The 24,018-nt window shown below is 34.2% G+C and overlaps 2 protein-coding genes across 8 annotated transcripts; one reads left to right on the top strand and one right to left on the bottom strand.

The window, feature by feature from the left end:
* Positions 1–1,728: 1,728 nt before the first annotated feature.
* On the bottom strand, positions 1,729–16,880 carry Rbcn-3B (WD repeat-containing protein Rbcn-3B). Of its 7 annotated transcripts, none has more exons than XM_018540957.1 (25): positions 16,729–16,880; positions 15,901–16,074; positions 15,590–15,822; positions 15,367–15,509; positions 12,950–13,140; positions 12,609–12,754; positions 12,317–12,337; positions 10,057–10,147; positions 9,354–9,768; positions 8,880–9,100; positions 8,495–8,714; positions 8,143–8,257; positions 7,832–8,037; positions 7,550–7,687; positions 6,939–7,007; positions 6,234–6,335; positions 5,193–5,405; positions 4,678–4,942; positions 4,269–4,488; positions 3,835–4,060; positions 3,375–3,712; positions 2,830–3,153; positions 2,602–2,694; positions 2,179–2,376; positions 1,729–2,085 (listed from the first exon to the last, which is right to left on the bottom strand). In XM_018540957.1, the coding sequence occupies exons 2-25, from the start codon at positions 16,063–16,065 to the stop codon at positions 1,900–1,902; spliced, it is 4,539 nt and encodes a 1,512-aa protein (XP_018396459.1). In that variant the 5' UTR covers positions 16,066–16,074; positions 16,729–16,880; the 3' UTR covers positions 1,729–1,899. The 7 variants fall into 7 exon arrangements, with proteins under 7 accessions (XP_018396459.1, XP_018396463.1, XP_018396464.1 ...); XM_018540958.1 differs by having other exon boundaries at positions 1,900–2,085; positions 15,388–15,509; XM_018540956.1 differs by lacking the exon at positions 16,729–16,880 and adding an exon at positions 16,561–16,616 and having other exon boundaries at positions 1,900–2,085.
* A 694-nt stretch (positions 16,881–17,574) lies between these two features.
* On the top strand, positions 17,575–23,039 carry LOC108774735 (serine/threonine-protein kinase VRK1). The gene is made up of 10 exons (XM_018540908.1): positions 17,575–17,813; positions 19,832–20,004; positions 20,109–20,234; positions 20,359–20,555; positions 20,642–20,882; positions 21,154–21,354; positions 21,455–21,678; positions 21,777–22,045; positions 22,149–22,291; positions 22,726–23,039. Exons 2-10 carry the CDS (start codon positions 19,839–19,841, stop codon positions 22,812–22,814), a joined length of 1,656 nt encoding a protein of 551 aa, XP_018396410.1. The 5' UTR covers positions 17,575–17,813; positions 19,832–19,838; the 3' UTR covers positions 22,815–23,039.
* Positions 23,040–24,018: the final 979 nt, after the last annotated feature.

Here is a 24,018-nt window from a genome sequence, read left to right as displayed (position 1 = left end):
CGTATTATTTCGTCATGTTGTATTTTGCGATGCGTTTGACTGATATATTTAATTTAATTTCGGACTAAGTGGACTAGTGGAGCAGTTTGTGTTTATCTACCACTTATCTATTGAGACACATACTATTTCATTTCTATTGTAATTAATCTAAATAAAATATGTACTATATATTGTTAGTTTTACAATTTTATTTTTATCATTAATTTTACATTTTATTTAACATAACATAACATTTGATTTAATCTAACAATAAATACCAGTCCTATATTAAAAAAGTCATTTGGACCATGAAGTGCGTCGAATGGTAATAGTGATTGTCGGTAACTGCCCGAATGGTAATTTATCCTATGGTAAAAGTGATCGTCGGTAACTGTCCGATAATTTAACACGAACTTCAACCAAATTTGGTAAAAATTAATAAAAATTAATAGAAAATTAATCGGGAGTGATAGAAAGACCCTGTAAACGCCAAAAATTTCTAAAAAAATTACCGGGAGTGAAAAAAATTTACCGGGAGTGTTCGAAAAAATTCTGTAAATGATAAAAAATCGTACAGTAAATCGGAAGAACGTGTAAAATACTTGTAAAAATTCGGAAAAAATTCTACGAAAATTTCAAAAATATACGGATAAAATTCGTAAAACGAAAAATAATTCCTAACAAAGGAAAAACGCGGGATAAATTCGTATGAGGTTCGAAATGATAAAAATCGGCGGAATAAAGTAATATTTGAGTGTTATATGTAAAATCAAAATTCTTCATTTCCTTTCTTGTTATCAAATAATAAATAAAGAACTTGGTTGAATTTTTTAAGTCTTATGTGTTAAGGCACAGACTCTTGCATAATGCATAAAAGAATCAGGGAAGATCCCATTATCCGACAATCCCGAATTGCACACACCACTCACATTGGCCGTTGCCTAGTAATTTTTCTCTGCTTTACCAATGAGATTATATTATTTTTAAATTGGCCAAAACAAGCAATGTGTGCAATCGGGTATATATATATATTGGCAATCGGAACTTTCCCTTATTTATGCACTATACCACTGAACTATACTAATGGAAAGCGCTCTGCCCTCTGAAACGGCGTAATAAACAGAGACAGCTACTTTAAATCGAGATTCTATATTCAATTTATTTGTTTTCAAACCGCAGGCTGTAATAAATGCGGATAATACAATAATATTTACTTGTTGAAAAGATATACATTGTACATCTTTTCAACAAGTAAAATTCACCGTTTTCTAGATTTAGCATTTATAGTACGAAATCTTTCGGCGCGTAATATTTGGGGAGGGTCACATTTCAGATTATTAGAGTTGCGTTGCAAGACCGACATTTGTTCGGCGCACAATTTGGGGGGACTACATATATTAATAAGACGTTATTTCTTACTTTGGATAGATATTGCGAAGAATATTACTACGTCGACTCGCCATTAGAGGTCTATCGATATTCGCAAAATTCTCGTAAGTGCTGAGACACGCGTACATCTCTTTATATAGAATCTCGATTTAATAACTTACCAAGGCGTATAAGGTAGACTTCCACTACAATGCCTTACTGCGATGAGTCCAGTAGTGAAAGCCGGGACGAAACGCCAAAAATTACGTGATATTCTTCGCAATATATTAGAATAAATTATCAGAGAAATTTAGATTTTTAATTGTAATTCGACTCTTATCGCCCTGTTTAATGTTATTGATTATTGTTACATAAAAGAGTCCTTGAAATTTTCAATTTATTTATCTGCAGTATTCCTGCAAAAAATTTGCTAACAAAGAGAACATTGTATAAATCAAGTTCAATCGATGCGGTCGACGCTAAATGGCGAGCAAACTGCTTTCGCTTGCTGAACGAAGCCATTGGTAACTCCAGTTTGATCTCGCGTGACGTTCAAACATTGAAGCGCGTTTCTGAACCGTCAGCGAGCATTAAGGTAACCGTGCGATTGTTAATCCAAATTAGCCGTGCCAAGCGCATAGGATTCAATCGGGCCACATCATTGATGGGCGCAGTACTGTAGGACTTGACGCAGCGAGTCTGTGAATTGCCCAGGCCAAACATGCCGCTACTAGTTTGCTGGAAAATCGTGAAATAATCGATCAAGTATCGTTTTCAAGATAAATCAGCAAGACGTCACATCTTATTAAAATCTTTTGTGTCCACGCTTACCTGCCAGAAACATAATTTATTCTCAGAACAAGAATAACTGACGAGAAATTTCCCCTCTGGCGAAAACGCTAATGCGGTGACTGGTGCTGAGTGAGCCGGGACGGTTTGACATTTGACATTACCTCGCAATTCGTATAATGCTAGTTGACCTCCGCGACCACCAACCGCTATCCTGCGTGTTGCTGGACAATGACTGACCTGTAAATGTGAAAAATTATTATAAAAATAAAGCGATCTGTATTACATAAAATATAGATTCAAGTATTAAAAATAATAAAAAAATAATTTTACATAGCCTTACAAATTTTTAATAAACAATAAAATCTTACTGATGAAATGACAACTTATAAAATTGAATCACTACAAATAGTAACAATTTTATTCATAAAAAATCTTAATTGTGAGAGGGGAGGGGAGGCTTACCTGATTAAATCTACATACTGCTGGAAATACTTCATTCAAAGGCTTCATTTTGAGATGACCTGGATCAAGGCAATGTAGAATAATGTCCATTACCTGTAAAACATTAATTAATTAAATACAAATTAATAAATAAGATTATTATTGTTTTGTAAATATGTGAAACGTATTGTATAGATTAAATTCTACTTTCTTTATAATTAGTTCTGTTCTTGAAACAAAAATCAATACCTCTACAAGAAGATCACTCATCTCACTCTGCATCTTGTCAATTAATTGTTCGACAATCCTGAGAATCTCTGGTTTTGCCCTGGTCAAGACACTTGCACCTAGATTAACGTTTAAGGTCTGGGCATTCTGTTGGAGAGTGTTAAATCTGGCTACTTCGCGAGCCATAGTAGTGATAAAGGCGGCTGGTCTGGCGGTAGCGATTAGTGTTAAAGCATGACGTGCTGTGCGACAAGAGTCGGCTTGCGGCGTGAGAGGAAGGCCGTATGTCAGACTCGGTACCAACTTATCTGCATCACAGCACATTTCCAATAGGCCTAACAGAACCTATGACAAACATTGTTAACAATTCCACCATTAAAAATAATAGATAATCAAGAGATACAGTAATGCCTCGGTGCATACCAAGAGCATACGCATTTTATACCCACATTTATAGTAATATTATCTTTATCTTAGCAAAATTTATATAAATAGCAGCACAAAATAAAATATAAATTTATAGACTGAGATATTATAATAAAATATTTTTTCGGAACCCTTTTCACCTTAGATACATCGAGGTAAGGTTCCCACACGGTGAATCCTCTGCCAATAAGATCAATCGCGGCTCTTCGTAACGCCGTGTGCAACGGTAACTTCGGAGAATGAGGTGCATGCAATAAATGAGTGAGCGCCATACTAGTATGCCTGGCGAGGTTATTATTTCCTATGCCAAAGCCTTCTACGATCGAGCTCTTTCGTCTTTGCTCGTTATCTCTTTTTTGGTTTGTAGTAGTTACATCCTGACCAAATTCAGCCCCTATCACGCCCAGTAGAACCACTGCCGTGGTTTGTTTTTGTTTTAATTCCGCTACGCTCGATGGCTTCCTAGCTATACTTAGCTCTACTCAAGAAAAATGATACAAATTAATTACTTTAAATTCGTCCTGCGTGTACACGCACATACGTACAATCTATTTTTCTTACTATTTATTCAGATTAAAAATTGTATTAATGTGGACTTACCTTCGGCTAATTCCTCTTCTTCATCTTCTTCCTCTGGTTGCGACTCAGATGGTGGCACTGGACTTCCGGCTGCCGGTGAAGTTTGACTCTGCGGTTGCGGTGCGATTGGCTCCTGAGTACTGTACATTGGCAAATATTGCGACCAGTTATCGACAAGAGCTTTTCGACCCTTTGAGCCCATCCTACCTAATTCGGCAAGCAACAAAGCTTGCGCTGCTTCTCGAATCTGGAATATCATCGTAAAATGCAATATATTTCAAAAATAAGGCAAGCAATAATTTCAATTTTCAATAACTTATTATTTTAAATACTACAAATGATTAGTTTTAAGTAAAATTACGAATATCTTCTCTCTCCCTCTCTTGCCCTCTTCCTTCCCCCTCCCCCTCTCTCCCTCCCCCCCCTCTCTCTCTCTCAATAGGTTGGCAACAAACCTCCACACACTGATGTTGCCACCTTCGTGCCATCATTTCTACTTGTGGACGTTTGAAGGTCTTCACACCACCTTGTGCCGCAACTTTATCAGGCAATAATACGCAATGTAAAGTAGCTAGAAGAGACCAACCCTGCTTGATCTGTGCTTGTTGTACCGTATACATTTCCTCATTTTCCTCTTCTGTCTTATTCCAATTTACTGCACTTCTATTACCAGGTCTTTAAAAAGGTTTTATTAAAATTTATATTCAAGGCCTTATATACATTTAGATTTAAATTCCTTTTTCGTAAACATGTCATAGATTATATCGAAGTAAGAACACAATAATTAGGAATAACTAACTGCACCCTAGTACTATCGGTTATGTCATAGTTTAATTATTTTATGTTAAATATATATTAATTTACCTATGCATCTTGCGGTTTCGTTCTTGCTCAGGTACAAACGTTGCATTGTTCATCGACATTAAAGTATTCGATAAAGCGACTACTGCCAGTAAATGATTACTTGTTAAGGTTGTCGACAATTCCCAATGCGCTCTTGCTGTAAATGCTCTAGTGAGTCTCTCTTGCCTAACTAGTTCAGCAGGCAAGCGTTGCTCTAATTGAGTTGCAGGTTCACCGATTGGCTCGAGCTGCATCTGCCAAGTTGGTAATAACAGTGACATATAACCTGCAATATATATGACATTTTTTATTTGATATAAAAATTTTGTAACACTTATTTTAAATATATTTTACATTAGACCAACATTTATTACTATTTGTATATATAATGTAAATGAATAGAGATACGAAAGAGATTAGAGTCTAAAATAACAAATTCTTTTCGAATGTATTTTAAAATTATGACTATATGTAATAAATTGTAGTAAACGGTTTATTTTTAAATATACATTGTATGACTTTACATTAAAACATACCTCCTTTGGATAGTACTCCGAATGAAACAGGAACCATAGGCCGCAGTAAACCCAACTTTCCTTCGCAAACTCTGTCCAAATCTGGATCCATCCCCCAGGCGTGCAGAAGACTCAAAAGCAACTGCGCTACTTCCATTGTCGCGTTTGGCTCACTAAACGTACCGTTTCGCTTTAAATTGTTCTTCGCCGTGTCGCTGTTATTCCAACTGTCACCTGCAAAATCAAATAAATATAAACAGTGCAGTAATTTAAAATATTTAGCAAAACAGCAAAAATGTACTATTAAACAGCTATGATGTAACGTAACTGAAAAACAAAATTTTAATAAAAGAATAAATACATAAATATAAATGTTAAAAAATACTTCAAATACAATTCCTAAAATATACTGACTAGTAACACACACGCGCATAATAGTTAATATACAGGGTGTTTGGTAAAGACCGGATTATTTCTTGTGGAAAAGTAGAGTCAACTAAACCGAGTCGAAAAATTCCGTATCATTTTACAGTTCTCATAATAATTAACGAGAAATTAATTATTAAAAATTGAATGAACAATTGAACCTCCCAATCCTATTGTCAAATTCAAATGCAAGCGTACGGTGAGATTACCAGACACTTTGTTTATAATTTTTGAACAGACATATCATAATCAATTATCAAATCAAAGACAAGCAACTGATAAATCGGTGGTGATATATATTAAATGCTATTTACAGGTCTTTACAAGCGTGCATATCTATAAAATTAAAGCTATATCTTAGTAGTAATGATATCCATCTCCTTGTTTGATGATTCCCGACTTGGCGTTTAGTAACCTGATGGAATTGTTAAGAATACAATGTAGAATATGTAGGATGTACCGATGATAAGGAGATTATTTAGTGCTTTGAAGAAATGAATCATGATTTCTATCTATTGACGTGAGAATCATAAAATGTAAATGGAAACTCTAAATAAATTACAAAATAAATTCGTGCGAGACACACTGTAACCATAAAGTACAAAAACTTGTCGTTGTCAAAGATACATGTCTAACCTTTGCCGTCAAATGTCGACGGCTTGAGGCCGACGCTTTCCGCTTTGGCCTGTAATTTAGTATGCACATTCTCCGCACCTTCCTTCATTTTAGCCAATATACCTATAGAAAGAAATCTATCTTTAGATAGCACAATAATCGAAAGATATTGCACGAAAATATCTACCGATGATTGAACTGAACCAATCTATAAAAAAAACCACTAACACTAACATTATCCCTAGTAAAAGCAGAAAAATGAGAATTTTTTAATTTGGTGCGATTACATTCGAATTAAATTTAAAAAAGAAAAAAATGATGATAAATTAGAAAATTTAATCCTTCTCACCATGGAATAGTGCATTCTAAAAGCTACTGCATATAAAGTATCTATTGTAAATGCAATGACAATCTTAATACAATGAAATAAATGTATACATTCCATTAAATAATGTGACGATAGTATTATTGAATATTTAAATGTATAAAAAAATTATATGCATTTAACTTCACTAATTTTATGTATAGGAGCTTTCATTATGTACTAATCTAGTACAGTGAACTGCTACGAGAAATTCATAATTACTTGAGAATTAGAAAAGATTTAACAATATGAGAAACAAAAATTTTAAGATGCTAGAATGAAGAATTAAATAAAAATTAAAATATAGATTAATTAATTGAACAGAGAATTGCAAAACAAATAACAATAAGAAAACACGATACCGTGACGATCCTTCTCCTTCAATATTCGCTCAACATCACCCGCCTTATCCTTGACGCGACCAAAAAAGTCTACAAAAGGATAGATTAATAGAGAAGTTTCAATACTTATTCTCAAGACTCCTGAGTAGTCGCGGCGGCCTTATTGGAATCGCGACGTCATAAACGAGAAATGACACGTTCATTTTTGTAGCGCCTGTCCCATTTTTCAATAGAGACAATTTGGATAAATCTTAACGACGAAATAAAATACAAAATTTCGTTGTCAAATTATCATTTTTCACGCTTGTTAATTTAGCCCTTAATCGTAACGAGGGCGCTATGACACGCACACAAGCACGAGCCCATGTCCGTGTGCTCGTTTTCGGTCCGAAAATGAGCATGCAGGCATGGACTCGTACTTGTGTGTGTGACTACTAGTTTTGCCAGGTCGCCGACTAGTATTCGGTGTTGCCACCATCAACGCGACGTTCTTGGCTAAGTACTCAGGAGCCTTAAATGGATACAACTGCGAAGAAATGATGTTCCTATATCTACAATAGTTATTTTTAAAACCTAACATGTTACATTTTATCATAATTTAATAATTCAGAATAACATAATAACATCCTTACCAACAATTTTCTTGTGAGCATCAGGACTGGCGGACTGAGTGAGTGCTGCAACTTTTTGATATTCGGCGGCGGAAATAAGTCCTTGTGCTTCTAAGGAACCAGGCGACATGGCACCATACTCATCGCTGAGTAATTGTACTGCAGCGAAAAAAGAAATTAAATTATTATCAAAACTGGTACTGTAATATAAATTAGTATACAGAGAGTGCAAAGATTAAAAACAAATAAAAGAAGAATTATATATACATAAAATAATAGTATTGAAATATAATGATTACACACCTATCAGCGCTTCTATGTCGAAAAATAGAATATGACTTTCTGGATCTTTCGGGTTACTTCTAAATCCTTGGATCATCAGCGGTGAACCTTTGGCTTTTATCTGACTCCCATGGTCGGGACCATGTCCACCATGAAGTTGCTGCAATTGATGCAGTCCTCTTTGCGTCGCGTGTCTGATCGCCGACAAGTTCCGATGACGCAAGCCCCTGAGAAGTAAAAATCGACAGTAACGGAGAACGTCATTCCGGAGGATTTATTTCGCTCAAGAACGTGCAAGATTCTCACCATCCGTGCTGCAAGAATTCATTTACCTAAAAAAATGCACGGCAGGATTAGCTAGTCCCAGCTCACCGCCGGCGGCGGATCCGCCGGCTGCCGCTATAGTGTTCTCGTCGCAAGCATAGAGCACCTCTTCCGCAATAATACCTAAAAGAAAAAAAAATGTACAATTTGTTGTTCTCGCGTGCACACGTAAATTTTACATATCTTTCAATTTTTAAAATATAGTAACATAACAGAACATAAGACGGAATGTAACATAATAAATATGTATTCTAACTCTGAAGAAATAACTATTTGAAGAATCTTAAAAATTGAAAGATTAAAAAATTATAAAAAATAACCAGAGTTGAAATCAGTGAGTAGAGTATGGAGTAAACAAACCATGCAGTACACGATCCAAGTGACCAGTTTCCATTTGCCAGACGTATACAGCACCGTCTGAACATCCGACTATCATGAAATCATCTAACGGCCTCCATTTGATAGTTACAACTGGAAAAAGATGTCGCGAAGCAAGCACAACGCATTTTCTCTCCGCTAATGAGAGCAGTGTAACACTGTGGTCCGATGCAACACTGCAAACGCATTTTTGTATCCTAGGCTGCACAAAGTAAGAATACATAACTTTCTCTAAATTAAACATTAATTAATTTTTAGGAAATTTTAACAGATATTTCTTATAGATCGAGACTTGATTGAAGTAGTTTAAAATTGATTAAATCAAGTCACTGTAAATTCTGATGTAAGTAAAAATAAATAACTGTACACTGCAATTATCGGGTGGCACCATCAATTGTGTGATTTCACCGGCATGAACGCAAAATCGATGGATCAATGTGCCCGCGTATAAATCCCAGAGACAAACAGCGAAGTCAACGGAACCGGAAACGAGATGAATGCGATCATAACGAGATGCTGCGCCATGAGGATAAAGTAGACAATTTACTCGTCCGGAATGACCCAGCAGAACTTGATGTGGTGGCCAATCTGAATACATAAAGGACAATTAAAAATTAAAAAAATTCTTGTATTGATCAAAGTGAATTGTAGCACATATGGTATTATATTTTGAACAGTTTATTTTTTATTTTATTATTATTTTTTTTGCATTGTGCCGTGTTGATTTATTATACAAATATTATGTAACAATAAATATACAACTTATTGTTAGAAGGATTCACATCATTATCAATACTTAAAATGTATAGATTTCATCAAAGAAATAATAAAAGTATGGTACCATCATACTGCTGATGATTGCCGTGGAGTAGTTGAAGCATTACAGTTTGTGTCGCTGGAACAATAATAATGCTACCATCTTCACGACCAACGACCAGCCGACTTTGCTGCGGCAGGTATATGCAAGCGGTGAGCTTGATGCCGTGATTATCACCAGTATCCAACTGATCAAGTATGCCTACAGGAGGCGGCTTCATTGCGTCCCAGGCAGCGGTGAGGCTCGTCTTCACAGTCGGTGACAATGCTGGTGGTGATGATCCATCGTTTTGACAGATTTGGGCGAGCTGTTGCGTTGTCACCTCCGGCACTGTCCACAGGATAACGACACCCTCGCTGTCTCCGCGTAACAGATATTTTAGGGTCTTATTTTGACGCTGTACGGTAACTAGTCGCATGGCCGGTGGACAAGAAAGAGGCTGAAGCATGGAAGATGAAAATTTGCGGATGTTAAAAAATATGTAAACAAAATTAGAAAAAATTGAAAAAAAAGAATTCAATAAATTCAACAAATCAGGAATGTTATGTAGAAGGCTGCTAATAATCTTTAGAATCTCAAACATTTCTAAGACTAAAGAAATTTTGAAAAATAAAAAAAGAAACTGGAGTTTTAAAAATTAAATATGGAACAATAAAAAAATGCGTTTAATAAAATTATCAAAGATACACGAATATTTATTATTATAAGATAGAAAAATGTTTCTTACCTTATCTCCAGGTTGCGTTAATGTACAGTACAGATATGGCTGATCGTATTCTGCACTGGCGGTGTGAAAGTCCTTATTATCCGCGACACTACTGCATATTGCGAAAGAAAATTTATTCGTCTCCATACCTAAATAAAACACTATTCATGGACATTGTTTTCTAGTTCGGAGAATATTGTAACATAACATTTTAATCTTTTATGTTTGCCGAAGATGCATATTTAAAAACGTGTCCAAGAATAGTAATTATTTTTTCACATTGCATAAGCTTTATATTGCATCGATCAACTTCAAATATGCGTATCTATTTGCTGATTATGTTTACTAGCAAGCAAACGCTGCAAGTAAACGTCTTTTCAAAGCAACAGCGCTTTTAGATCATTATAAATATAAACGATACACAAAGGTAGAAATGAGAAAAATCAAAACATGGAATACACATATTTCTGATATTAATACTTTAAAATTAAAATAGTTAGAATTATTGTTGTGTGTGCTAGAAGGAAAAGAATAATAAACTTGACTGACTTTTTAAGTACTGAAATTGCTATTGGAAAAATTCTTTTTTTCAAATAAATTACCTTTGTGTGACGTCGTTATTAATATTAATCGCACAGTTAATAATAACAGTGCAAAGCAACTTAAAGCAAACAGAATATAAGAATATAAGTAATGAGATATGGCAATATATAATTCTTCCTCGCATTTACCTTCTTTCGTATATATCTTTTACCTCATCTATATATCATCTGTTTAAAGTGCGATTAAGGATTGTCAATGATTATGATGGATACGATTATACGCGTGTTTCGTGTATTATATTGTAGGACGAATAACGAAAGTATACAAACGAATACGTACGAGCTTGTATGTAAAGGCTTATATGTAATTCCAAAATTCCTGATATTCATTATAAAACTGAGAAAATGAGAAAAAATGAAAATACCATCGGGTGCTTAGGCATCATTGATAATATAATACTTGTTCAAACGAAACATGAAATTTGATGAATTTGTAACTTTACTAGTGATCAATATGAGTAATTCAATTCACGCTTATGACATAATACTATTCCGCTAAACTTATCACCACCTTGTACTAAAGAAGGATGAATAAATGCAAATTATTGTGTGTTTACGAACACATGAGAAAGATGAAGGAGAATAACGACAAAAATGAATAACATAAAGAGACGAAGAGGAAAATAAAGATTGAAAGAGAAAACAGTATGAAGAACATGTACAAGTGATAATGCGGGTTACCTGCTGAGAGCCTTGCCCTTCAGCTTGCTAGAACACCAGATCCCGCGTAGAATGCAGTAGATGTGAATAATATGAAAAAGACATCACCGTAAAATGTATCATTGTGTTAATTGTTAATTCATGTACATGGAGAGTTGTGTTCTGTGCTATGTTCAGCCGAATATTAACACTATTCTGAATCTCACAAAGCTTCCCCAAAGAGGAACTCAATAATTATTTTCATATGGAAGAATGAAATACATAAAAAAATTTTGTTTAATTACCGATTGATCGTCATTCAAGTTTAATTATTGCTCTATTAATACTTTTTTACTAATCATACTCTTTCAAGGTCAACTTGTATTAATAATTATATTCGAAGTAATTTTATATGTCGTCTAAAAGTCAAATGGCATAATGAAAACAAAGGACGCGTTATTTTTTTATTTTATTTTATGAAATCGGGTTAATTAAAGGTGCAGGATTTTAATAAATGATAATGTGACTCTGAATATGTAGGCGCATGATAAATGGTTACAAAGAAAAAAATTAAATATCGAATGTGTGCATTGCCAGCGAGTGCTTCTACAGCATTCAGCCTTATAATTAAAAGGGGAAAACATTTCTGAGTTAACGCGTCTAACACAATTAAATATATGTCAGAAATTCAGAGAGTAATTTTGGCGATACTTTTTGATGTCACTTATTATTCTCACACGTAAAGTATTAAAAGTTAAAATAACAGCTACGAAACATCTACGAAATCATTTTTTTTTAAATGTAGCACGTAAATTATTTAGATATTTAGTATAACGATAAAGTATTTAGATATTTAGATTACTATTTCAGCATTTGTTAATTGCTATAAACTGCTTCATAAAATTAATAAAGTGCACTTTAGTAACCATGATCATGCTACTAAACTATTAATACAACTCTTTTTTTTTTTACACACAAATGTTAGATATTATTTGCAAAAAAATTTTAATACTTATATAATATACGCAGAAATAAACTACCTGTCAAGTTGTACCAGAATCCTAGAAGCAATAAAGGGATGTGCTAATCAATAAAATTCAATATTCGCGTATCACAATCGAATTGTTATGTTATGTCACTCAATAAAAAATATCAAATTGAGGGCAAAGAGAGAGAGAGAGAGAGAGAATTAATTCGTTTGTCGAGCAACGTTACTATCAACCAGGGAGAAGAAAACCAAAGTGTTTAAAAAATATTTCTAGAATATACTCGACAAACAGTAGCATTTACCATAGAAACTTATCGCGTATGTTGTATTTAAATAGTACGTACTTTGCTGGAAGTTTATATAAATATCCATGACCTTCATCGCTCCACAGGATGACTCTATCAGCCGCCAAGAAATCACCTGCCATCCAACGTTCGCCACGTGGGGCTGTTATCGAGCAAAGAACCGAGAAATCACCGGCATCGAATATCTATAAAATTATTCCAATGATATGTATTGCAGTATCAAAGCAGTTTTCGATTACATTACAGATGCCAAAAACATTTTGATGTTAAAATTCTATTCTTGAAATTATTTAATCTGATCCGATCTAATCTAATCTAATTTTTATAATAAAACTGTTTAATCATATACATTTAATGGTAAGAACAACACAGTTAATTACCTGCCAATACTTAGAGCATACGATCAATACTGTTCTCTGATTATAGGGGCAACAAGTCATCGCAAGCGCATTTAAACAGCGTATCTGTTTGCTTTCGTGCTCGTACAAAGGCTCGCTGTTTCGATTCTCGTGTCCCAAAAGTGTCCACACCTTGACTGTACCCGTTGTCGTCAGAGCCAACACGACGTCGTCTTTAAACGAATGGAAGCGCCTGTTGCGCGTTAAATAAATCTAGGAGAGCATTGTAGCAATTTAAGCGATAGACTGTTTCGTTAGGTCGAACAGTTTTGTTGTTCGCTGATAATAAAAAAATTTGCCAGCTTTAATTAATCAATATAATTAATTTACAAATAAATATTTGTCAGATTGAATAAAGCGGCTAAAGTAGTGTCACAGGTGATTAAAGATAGCGTTATTTTCTACTTAGATACAATATGATCCTCGTGAAGAGGTAATTCTGTATGCGTATTACGCGCACATGCTAGATGTTTTCATATGGAGTAGAAAGCGTTACGTATTAAATTACAGCGAAATCATGCTTTTCCAGTTATGCAGAAAAATTATGTGTACTTGATTTATTTGACTTGACTAAGCGAAATCTTATATTGATTAAAAGAATATTAATATGTACAATTACGTTTAATGAGTATTGATAAGATATTTGCGTGTTCTGCAAATTGTGTGTCCTATCCTTAATATTTATTTCAAAGCCTTTGTTTGCGATTAATCTGATTTTTTATGCATATAATAATCATCTTTATGAGTTCACATACAATTAATAAGAAAATGTTGGCTACTAACAAAAAATTGGCTATTAACACTCTAGCGTAACTAACATAAATATAAATAGCACTATAAAAATTAGAAACTAATTTTAGGCAAATTACATTTAAAGCTGTAAACACTAGCATTTCATCCAAAACTCTCTTATAAGTTACAATCTTATAAATAACAAGGTATTGAAACGGGATAGAAAAAAATATTCAATTATTAAATAATTTTTTGAACAGTTTGAAGAAATAATCATCAATATGATTTGAAATATTAACTATATATTTTTAATTGTAGCAAGGGTAGATTAAATTTAACGATAATACATGCAACTTAAATGTTGCCGCATGTATAGATTATAATATTTTATATATATATATATATATAATATATATATACACACACACATATATACTTACGAATAGAGATAGAAACACAGTACACCAGGTGAAAGTGTTATGAAAGTGTAATGAAATGCAGTGTGCATAAATATAGATGATGACATTCATACATGAGTAGCAGGATAGTTTTAGGGATATTCTGTTATTGTAAAAAGAAGAAAAACATGAAACGCGTTAGTACTAATGATTATATTGTTTGAAAATGTGCAAAGAGATGTATGAACCATGATTAAATAAAGAAAAAAAAAACGAAAGAATGCAGCATACAGAATGATACAGCCTTGACTGTCAACGCATTAGCGCTGACATATGTGTCCGGTTTCATTAACATGCTGCAACAATGTAACTGTTATTAAATGACCAAACTAAAAATTGGATATATATAAAACCATTAAATTAGATATAATTATAATAACTTTACTCGCGCACGTAAAATTGAGATCGAAAATTGATAGCTCGACATATCGATGAAAAAGACAATCCCAGTTTATAATCCAATATAAAGCTTCTTAAGATTAATTGCTTAGAGAAAAATAATAAAATAGCAGATTATAAAATCCTTTCTAACAAGGAACACAAACCAGTTGGATCTCTCCGATTTAAATGAGCTTTTAATATGTTGTTCTATAAAAAATACGTGTCCCTAATTTTTGTCTATAGAACATACTAAAAGCTCATTTAAATCGGAGAGATCCAACTGGTTATGTTCCCTTGTAAGTATAAAAGAAATAAATGCCTCAAATACCGTTAGTTGCTTTCAAATCATACTAGTACAATCAATAATTATAAGAATTATTATTCAGCTTAATTTCGTTCAAATCAGACACAAAAATTCAATCGGACACAATTAAAAAAGAAAAACTTTACCCTCCAGTATATCCACAGTTCTTTACTTAAGGGGTTCTTTAAAATTTTAAAAAGGATCACATAAGTTTACAAAATATAATAATGAAACACCAAGAGATACTGTTTCGCGCATTACTGAGTTATTTATGCAAAAAAATATTGAGTACTGATTATATAATATAAAAACGATAACTATATTTATATATATGAGATATAATATTTAAATATATGAGATATAGTAGATAAAAGATTCAAACTAAATTTACGCGTTAGATTTTAAAATCAAATTTGTTATATACAAGCTACATTGCGATTCCTTATACAGTATCTGTTGGCAGTGAAGTTGAAAAAGGTAGCTGTTGATGGTATAAAGCGTAGGTGTGATGGAGTGTAACTAACTTGTGTGCACGTAGAACCGACCTTTCCGTTTGGCCGGCCGCAAAACGTGCAAGGCGCTAATCCAGTCTGGATTTACGCGGGAACTCAGGGTGAATAGCACTTCTAAACTGAATGGGTCCATCACCAAAACTTCAGGATAGTATCTGAAATGAATAAAAAGATGTATATATACATGTACTCTTGCGATATTAATATTGTAATATATTAATAATATTATTTCTACCCAGAACAAAATAGTCTGACATCTTCGCCACCTGCGGAAACATAGGGCAACATTTGTGTGTGAACGCTGTTAAGCTTCACCGCCTCGCGACACTTTCCATCGACTAGATCCCAAGTGCACATCTCTCCACTCTCACTGCTGCTGACAATAAAATTTTGCTCCATTACAACACTGGCTCGACTGAGGCACATTATTGGAGCGGTATGTCCAACCAGCAGGCATCTCGGAGTCATCTATATTAAAAATCATGAATTTAACAAATTAACAAAAGATTAAGCCTTTTACAACTTTATTACCTAGTCTGTATATACCTTTAATGTTTCTGGATCCACTTGCCACAGACATATTTGCCCATCGTAACATCCTGTTACCAAAGTCTTTTGATCCCGAGACAAGTAGACACAAGAAATACAATGGGTTGGTGCTATGCGTCCCCACAACACTATGGGTACCACTAAACTGGTTCCCGCAGTCATCTTTACAATCTGAAAATAATTATCATGATGCAATAAATAAAACCTTTGTATATTTTATTGGTCAATGTTAATGTTTCTTTGATCAATCAAACTAACTAAAGTTTAAGCAGCTTTATCACAAAAATGTATAATTTAATGAGGAAGAGTCGGCATGGAAAATTAAATATCAGAGCAACTGTTTCAAAGTAAATACTGTCAGTCGCATATCTCGAGCTGTAAATCAGAGGAATGTCCAAAGAGGGGAAAAATAATTTTCAGCAGTAAATTATATTCTGAAAAGCTCAAATACGCAATCGTAATGTTATTGATATCAAACAGGCAAAGGATAGCCGCGCAATAAAATGACAATTTGACAACTACAACTACCCCGATGCGTCGATCGCAAAATTGGCAATCTCGAAGCCAATTGAGGTGAATTCACGAGATACGTTGACGTGACGAGGTGACAAACGCGAATTGGATTTATTGAATTCAGAACGAAATCATTGGACTTACGAGTTACGAGTGGACTGAAAGCGATTAGAAACGTCTACATCATGGTGAAATGTCACAAGTCACAAGGTGCCGTTACCGCTGATGATAAGGTATATACGCGTATACTGTGCGTACCTTCGAGGAACTGACGATAATCGCAGCAGGTATAAAATCAGAAAGAATAATTACCGCGAATCGACCGGGTTACGGCTGACAACCGGTTGGAATGTTGTAGTTGGCGATATCTGTCGAAAATCGCCTAGTCCTTACTGCATTCTTACAACCATCACTGATAACAGTGACGATTGGTGATACGATCACTGATCACACTACCAAATACCCAAGAGAGTGATGGGGAGAGGACGACATCATCGATCGGACAGTGGCAGGCGGTGCGATCGAGAGCGATCAGCTGTTTCCTCTCGAAAGTCCCTACAATCGGCCCTGAAGCGCTCGCAGAGCTGCCAATTACTGAGTCGCGGTACCTGGAAGTCCCTAGAAAGTAAGTGGACGCAACTTCACGCGGTCGACGCGGTCTCGCGGCACCCGGAAAACGCGTGCAGCGAGTGCGCATCAAAAGGGAAACGGGGAATCTGGCGCTTCTACGCGCGTCGTGGAAGAAACGGAGCGCATAAACGGCTTGAAAATGTGCGTTCGAACTCGGTGGGGAAAATATTCCTAGAAGGTTCGCAGGTTTGAAAGCCGGGGAGGAAACCGTATCGTCCCTAGAAAACAACCGTTCCTATTGGCCGTACACACCGTGCCTGGGGCGAATTTCCCGATCAGCCAATCGTTTTCCGTTGCGTTTTGTCATTTGAAAAGAAGAAGAAAAGAAAAAAAGAAAAAGAAAAATAGACAGAGTCGGCTCTCGGCTGGTCTCCTGTGATCATCAATTTTGTCACGCGAGATATACTTCGCTGCTTCTATGCGCGAGATAACGTTGTCGCTTGGAGACAGATTCTCCAGCTGATTCGCGCTCCCACCCGAAGCGTATCTCGGCGCTGCGGTGCGATGTGATTTGTCGAGCTTCGACGGCGGAGGTGTATTATATCCGAGGGAGACCGGAATCGCAAGTTCGAGCGGGTTGGTGGTGTGTCCGGTCCGGTGCCGTCCGGTTTGTGTTCCGAGAGCGGCCAAGCAGAGACCCTGTCGGCAGACTGTTTCCGAAGCTTCGAATGCGCTTTCCGCTCGCGTCGTTCGACCCCAGCTCTCGACACCGACGCGACATCGGCCGAACGTTCCTTCGCACGTTCCATCAAACGTACGCGGGCAACGTACGTTGAACCACAGCGTTGCGGCACCGCAGCAGCACGTCCTGCGGCGGCATTCTTGGCATACGATCATTACGATCTGCGGATCGCAATCTCGCTGGTTAGGTGTTCCTCTCCTCCGTGGCGCGACGAGCCTCGCACGCGTTCGTCTCTCCGAGGGAAAAGCGCGCCGGCTGATCGCCTCGACGATCCTCGAGCCGATCTGGTACGGCGACGTACGTTAAGTCGCGTTTCGTTCGAGATCCTTCCGCGATTAACCTTGCGGAATGCACCTGACGTTCGGCGAGACGTAACTGCGGAGTCCCTCCCTCGTAGTCGTCGGAAACGCTTTACCCGCGAGTGCTCGCACGAATGCGCGATATGAGTTCCTCCCGTTAAACTAATAAAATAAGCCGATACAAAAAAGTAGAAAAAGAGATTAGAAAAGTTCGTACATCCATGTAAGTATACTGTTGTTGATGGCATGTTGATACGTGACTTGACATAGAAATTGAATCCGGTGTCGTCGACGAGGTCTTTTATTAGGTCTTGATGAGATATCGAGATCCATTTTTGTAACGAACCTCTTTTCATGTACTACGATTCCCTTTTTTACAACGCATTGTTATTGAAGTCCATTCGCATTATTTCACGGAATTGATTAATACATTTTTAAAGGCATTTTTATTATTTCTTAGTAGCTTCGTATGTTTACTATGAATTATGTATAAATATTTGTATCATTATATTAATTTATCGAGAACGTTCATTCGTCGTGTACAATTATGTAGAAATTGTTACATCATGTAAGTTAACGCGTTACCAAAAATTGTAGCAAACGGATCGTGGAAGTAGCGAGTTGTGTTTATTGCTAATTTAAGGCAACTGGTGTTTATTCCTGCATTAGACACTGCACTGAAACTTCTTTTTTTACTTTTCCTAAATATCAAATATATATCTGTTTTACTTTTAAGTTTCAAAAGTGTATGTTAGTTAAGCTACAAAGAACAGATCTTTTTAGTTAGTTTTTTAAAATATTAAAGGGTCTATATATTTATATATGAAGATAAATTTGTAGAAGGCATAATATAATGTACTATATATTGACGAATAATGTTGGAAGATACCAGATATGTATTCCATTAGGAATGTGATGGATGATATTAATATTGACTATTTTTTATATATTTTATGTTTATATAATTGCAATAACTTAAGCTTTTAGAGTAACGCAAAGTAGTCAAGTAATTAAATTTGTTATAGGTGTTGTATGTTATAATTCTTAAGCCATGCAATAGACTGCTTGTCTATTTATGATAATTTTCATGTACAATTATATTTTAATTTACATCCTGCAACAGAATTATGTATTTTAATTCTGTATATATTAATGAATAATATATTTAAAGAAGAGAATAGTATTTTACTTATGCTATATACTTAGTAATGTATCTTACTATATAGATACTATTGTATCTTTAATTAAATTGTTGGGGAAAAAATTAAATTGGTGAATGCGAGTAACAATAAAATAAATAAATGTATATATAACTTTAAATATTTGTAATTTATCAAAAAATATAATTTATATATTAATCAAAAGACAAATATATGATAATTATATTCTTTAATTTTATATACTAAACATTGCTTTCTATTTTTAATTATAACATATATATATATGTAGGTATCTTTTATATTGTAGAAACTTATGTATAATAACTATAAAATTGTTATACATGATATACATATATGTTATTTTAATAATGACGTATTTTTACATAATTGATATTAAATAAAACACCTCAAAAATGTATACAAATAAAGTATAAAATTATTAATATCCTTGACATGTTCTTGTTTTTACAAAGTTGTGAGATTTTTTATTGCTATCATATATTTGTATCAAATAAGTTGTATCTCTTACGATACAATTTTGGTAGCAAACAAATCCTGTTACAAGTGTTGGATGAATCTCTCTATATAACAAGTTTTGTCAAGTCAATAGTAAATTTCTAATATACACGTAAATGATTTAATAGTGATAGGATGCCGCCAAGACGAGCAGAAGATGTGTCTATGAAGAGAATAGCAGCTGCAGGTTGTAAATTACCAGCGCAACTGCCAGCTGGAGAAATCTTGACAGATATTACACAGAATAAATGGAGACTAGGGAATACCATTGGATATGGTGGTTTTGGAGACATATACCTCGGTAAATATTCTTATATTTATAATTTGTTTTAGGTTTGAAATCTATATTATAGTCTATATATGTAGACCTATCTATGTATTAATCTTTCGCTTCTTCTTTCGTAGCTTCTAATAACGTTACATCACCTGTTGGTCAAGATGCAAAGTATGTCGTAAAAATTGAACCTCATAATAATGGGCCATTATTTGTCGAAATGAATTTTTATATCAGAGCAGCACGGAAGCACATGAGTAAGTAACATATCATAACTACATTTATATAATTATACATACATATTATATATATGTAATTATAATTTTGTACATACACACACCCCAAATAATTGTATTTTTCATATCTTGATATATTTTACAGTCAAAAGTTGGTGTGAATCTCAGGGAAAGAGTAGAATTGGTGTACCTACATACGAAGGATCAGGATCTCACTTTTATGGAGGTCAACGATATAGGTTTTTAATAATACCTCGATATGGCGTAGATATCGGAAAATTATTCCTATCGCATCGGAAGAAATTACCAACGAAACTTGTTAATACGTTAGCTGTACAAATGGTACAATTTTACACTTGGAATTGCGATTTTTACAATTAATAATCAATTAAATCAAAGTTGCAGTTGATTAACTTTTTTTTTTGTAGCTTGATGCGTTGGAATATATTCACAGTAAAGGATATGCTCACGCAGATATTAAGGGACCAAATATCTTGTTATCATATGGAAACGGAATAGGAAAAGAAAAATCGATGGCGTACTTGGTGGATTATGGACTGGCGTATCGTTTCCGTACAGGAATTGGAGAACATAAACCATTTGTACATGATGAGAGAAGAGCTCACGAGGGTACTTTAGAATTTACATCCCGGGACGCTCATCATGGAAGTATGTCAATCATTTCAGTAACATATATTACAGTTACAATCGCATATTTGCAAATTTTTTGTATAAAGATTATAAAAATAGATTTTTTTTCCCGCGCAAAAGAGCTGACAGGAATAATTGAACTGTTTATCTTAGGATTTATTAAATTAAAAAAAAACAATTTAACGCTCAATTTTATTCGATAAACTGATCTTTTTTTCTGTTCCTTTTGACTATTATTAAATAGAAAATCAAGTTATTTTATACTCTTATTTGATAAAATATTTTTCAGCACATTCAAGGAGAGGGGACTTAGAGACTTTAGGATATAACATTATACAATGGATGTGTGGGAAGCTACCTTGGGAGAAAAATAGTGACGAAATAGGTTTTACTATGGATCCCGAAGAAGTTCATCAACAAAAAGAGATGTTTTTATCGGACTTGCCTCTATTTATGGACAAGTGCTTTCCTGAGAAGAAAAAACCACCAGGTTAGTAAAAATATAAGATAAAAATCTGTATAGTAAGTGCGTGCGTGCGTGTATGTGTGTGTACATATATAGAGTGGCTATATGATATTCATTTTTATAGCTGCGATCATGAAATATATGAAGTGCATTACCGAACTAGAATTCGAGACCAAGCCCAACTATTCCTATTTACGGAATTTATTTCTACGTAGTGGCAGTCAAGATGGCAATATTCCTATATGTCTTTATAACATGAAAGAGTCAAATGAAAATCTTACAAGCTCTATATTTTTTGAGCGTCCGTATTTAAGAGAAAGAAAACCTTGTAGACCTGTAAACGGCGAGGTAAAAAATTTGCTTGAGTTTCAAATGTCTGCTAATAAAATTCGTAAATTTACGCGCACATACGTGAAGGATTGATTATTACCTTATCTATATTCTAGTTACGAATAACACGAAATACTCAGCCTAAGCAACCAGTTCAGAAGAAAGAATTTAGTTGGGAAGCAGTATTAGCATTACATCCAGACAAACTCGCAAAAATTAGTACTCAACTGCCACCTTCACCTCTCACACCGCCTCTTACACCACCATCGTCCACATCGCCGCGGCCGCCGTCTCTGCCGACATACGCAATGTTAGAAGTACTTCGTAAAATGAAAGAGAGGCAATCAGGTTCGTTTAGGCATAAAGCAACACCGAAATCATCGGAGTAAGTATCCACTTTTGCAATGTGTATGTTTTATGTACATAACACGTGTATACACACGCGTGCATGCGCACATTGTTCTAATATGTGATTTTTCAAATCTCAGTAATGAATTCAAACCAAAATGGATGACACCTGCAATGGAAGAAGTTGCGCGATTAAGAAAAAAAATTAATGAGACGCCCATTTCTGTACCTAACTCCGAAAATAATTCGCGCGTGACGCGCTCACGTGTAGCAAAGAGAAAACGTAAGATTGTATTTCACGCACTTACATAAGTAAGCACACTTATATAAGTGTGATCTATCATTACTACATGTTTAATTATAGTATAATATTTCGGTATTAATTACGAACTAAATTATTTATTAAGTACTAATATTTAGCTAGTTATTGAATTATTAACCAATTAGAGAGAGTCATTTTTTACACTGTCTGAATGACCAATTTGTAAAGAATCTCAAAATTTGTTACTCATTTAAATTAAAAAAATTAAACTAAGTTTGAAAAATACTGTTAACATTTTCTATTACAGAAAATAATTTTTATAAATTTGTTTTATGAACGTTAAAAAAAATTTGTTATAAGTTTATGCGACAGTGATAAGCCACCATACATATACTCTTTAAGTTAGGTATGATACAATGTATATTTGATGATATATTGCATATTATATATTATAGGATCTGGCGCTCAGGAGCAACATAAGGAAATAAAGGATGACTCGACCAATAGCAAAGTTACACATAAAAGAAGGAAAGGTTCATCTTAAAGAAAATTTGGTCTTGTCAAGAGACACGGTAATGTTTCGCGTTAAGTATACGCGCTCGTACTGAATGCAGGAGACACTACAATGCATTTTCACTCGAACCATCGAGTTAACCGAAATTAGTATTACAAAGACCTCTGTCGGTGAATATTGGCATTCTCAACGTAACAGCAAATATTAAGTATTATTTGATAAAATCTCATCCATTAATGATGTTATAGATATACATCGCGCCAATTTATTTAAGACTGCTTCATTATTATATTATTTGTTCTTTGATAACTTTCTGATAAACATAGGATTTCTAAATAGTTGTATAGCGAACAAAATAATGATCTTAATGAATAAGTGACTTCCTTTTATGAAAGGCAGAGATTCAATAGAATTAATATGTTTATATAGAAACATTGATTGTGCGAATGCTGTAATATTTCTGAAAGATATGGTGATAATAAGATTGAAATCATTGGAAATTATACAAATAAATTGCAGTTTAATTGTTAGATTGAATTTATTTAATTTTGTGCAGTGTTATGGATGTGATATATTAAAATCCATCAAATTGATCAATATTTTAGCTACATATAATTTGAATCGAGTATCGGTGATATACGATTATAATTGATTTAATCGATAATATAGTATGCAGTTGTAAAATCTATTACGTTCTCATCCTCTTAAAATCTTTAATCTTAAAAAATTTAATTTCAGATGTAAAAATAAATTTGCACAAAATAGTAAAAATTATTAATATAAAAAATTTATTTATAATTATATATACATTACAAAATTTTTACTTAAGAATGTCTTGTGCAATATAGATCATAAAAGAATATCGAAGAAAAGAACGTGTATTATCATATTCTTTTTAAAATCTCGTTTTCCATAACTATTGCCTTTTTTCCTATTTCAGCTTCTCAAGAATTGTAAAATATTAAGAAGTTATTCCTGTATGTAAATATGTAACTTTATCATCATTTGTACGAGAATAAGTAGTATATAAAGCAGAGATAGCACATGTTCTTTCCGTACTACGCACATTGCACATTATACGCTCTTCTTTGTTTAATTCTACAAATTATACATTTTTTCTCATAATGCTAATTTGTACAATAACAATTTGTATTTGCAGCAACATTAATTTCAATGGTACGTACTTGATACATGTATGTGCATTATACAAATATAAAGCATAACGAACATTTTA

Source organism: Cyphomyrmex costatus, unplaced genomic scaffold (assembly GCF_001594065.2).
Source record: "Cyphomyrmex costatus isolate MS0001 unplaced genomic scaffold, Ccosl1.0 scaffold273, whole genome shotgun sequence".
Classification (NCBI taxonomy): Eukaryota; Metazoa; Arthropoda; class Insecta; order Hymenoptera; family Formicidae; genus Cyphomyrmex; species Cyphomyrmex costatus.
Note: the sequence above shows the minus strand (reverse complement) of the source record. Positions and strands in the feature narration are given on the sequence as shown.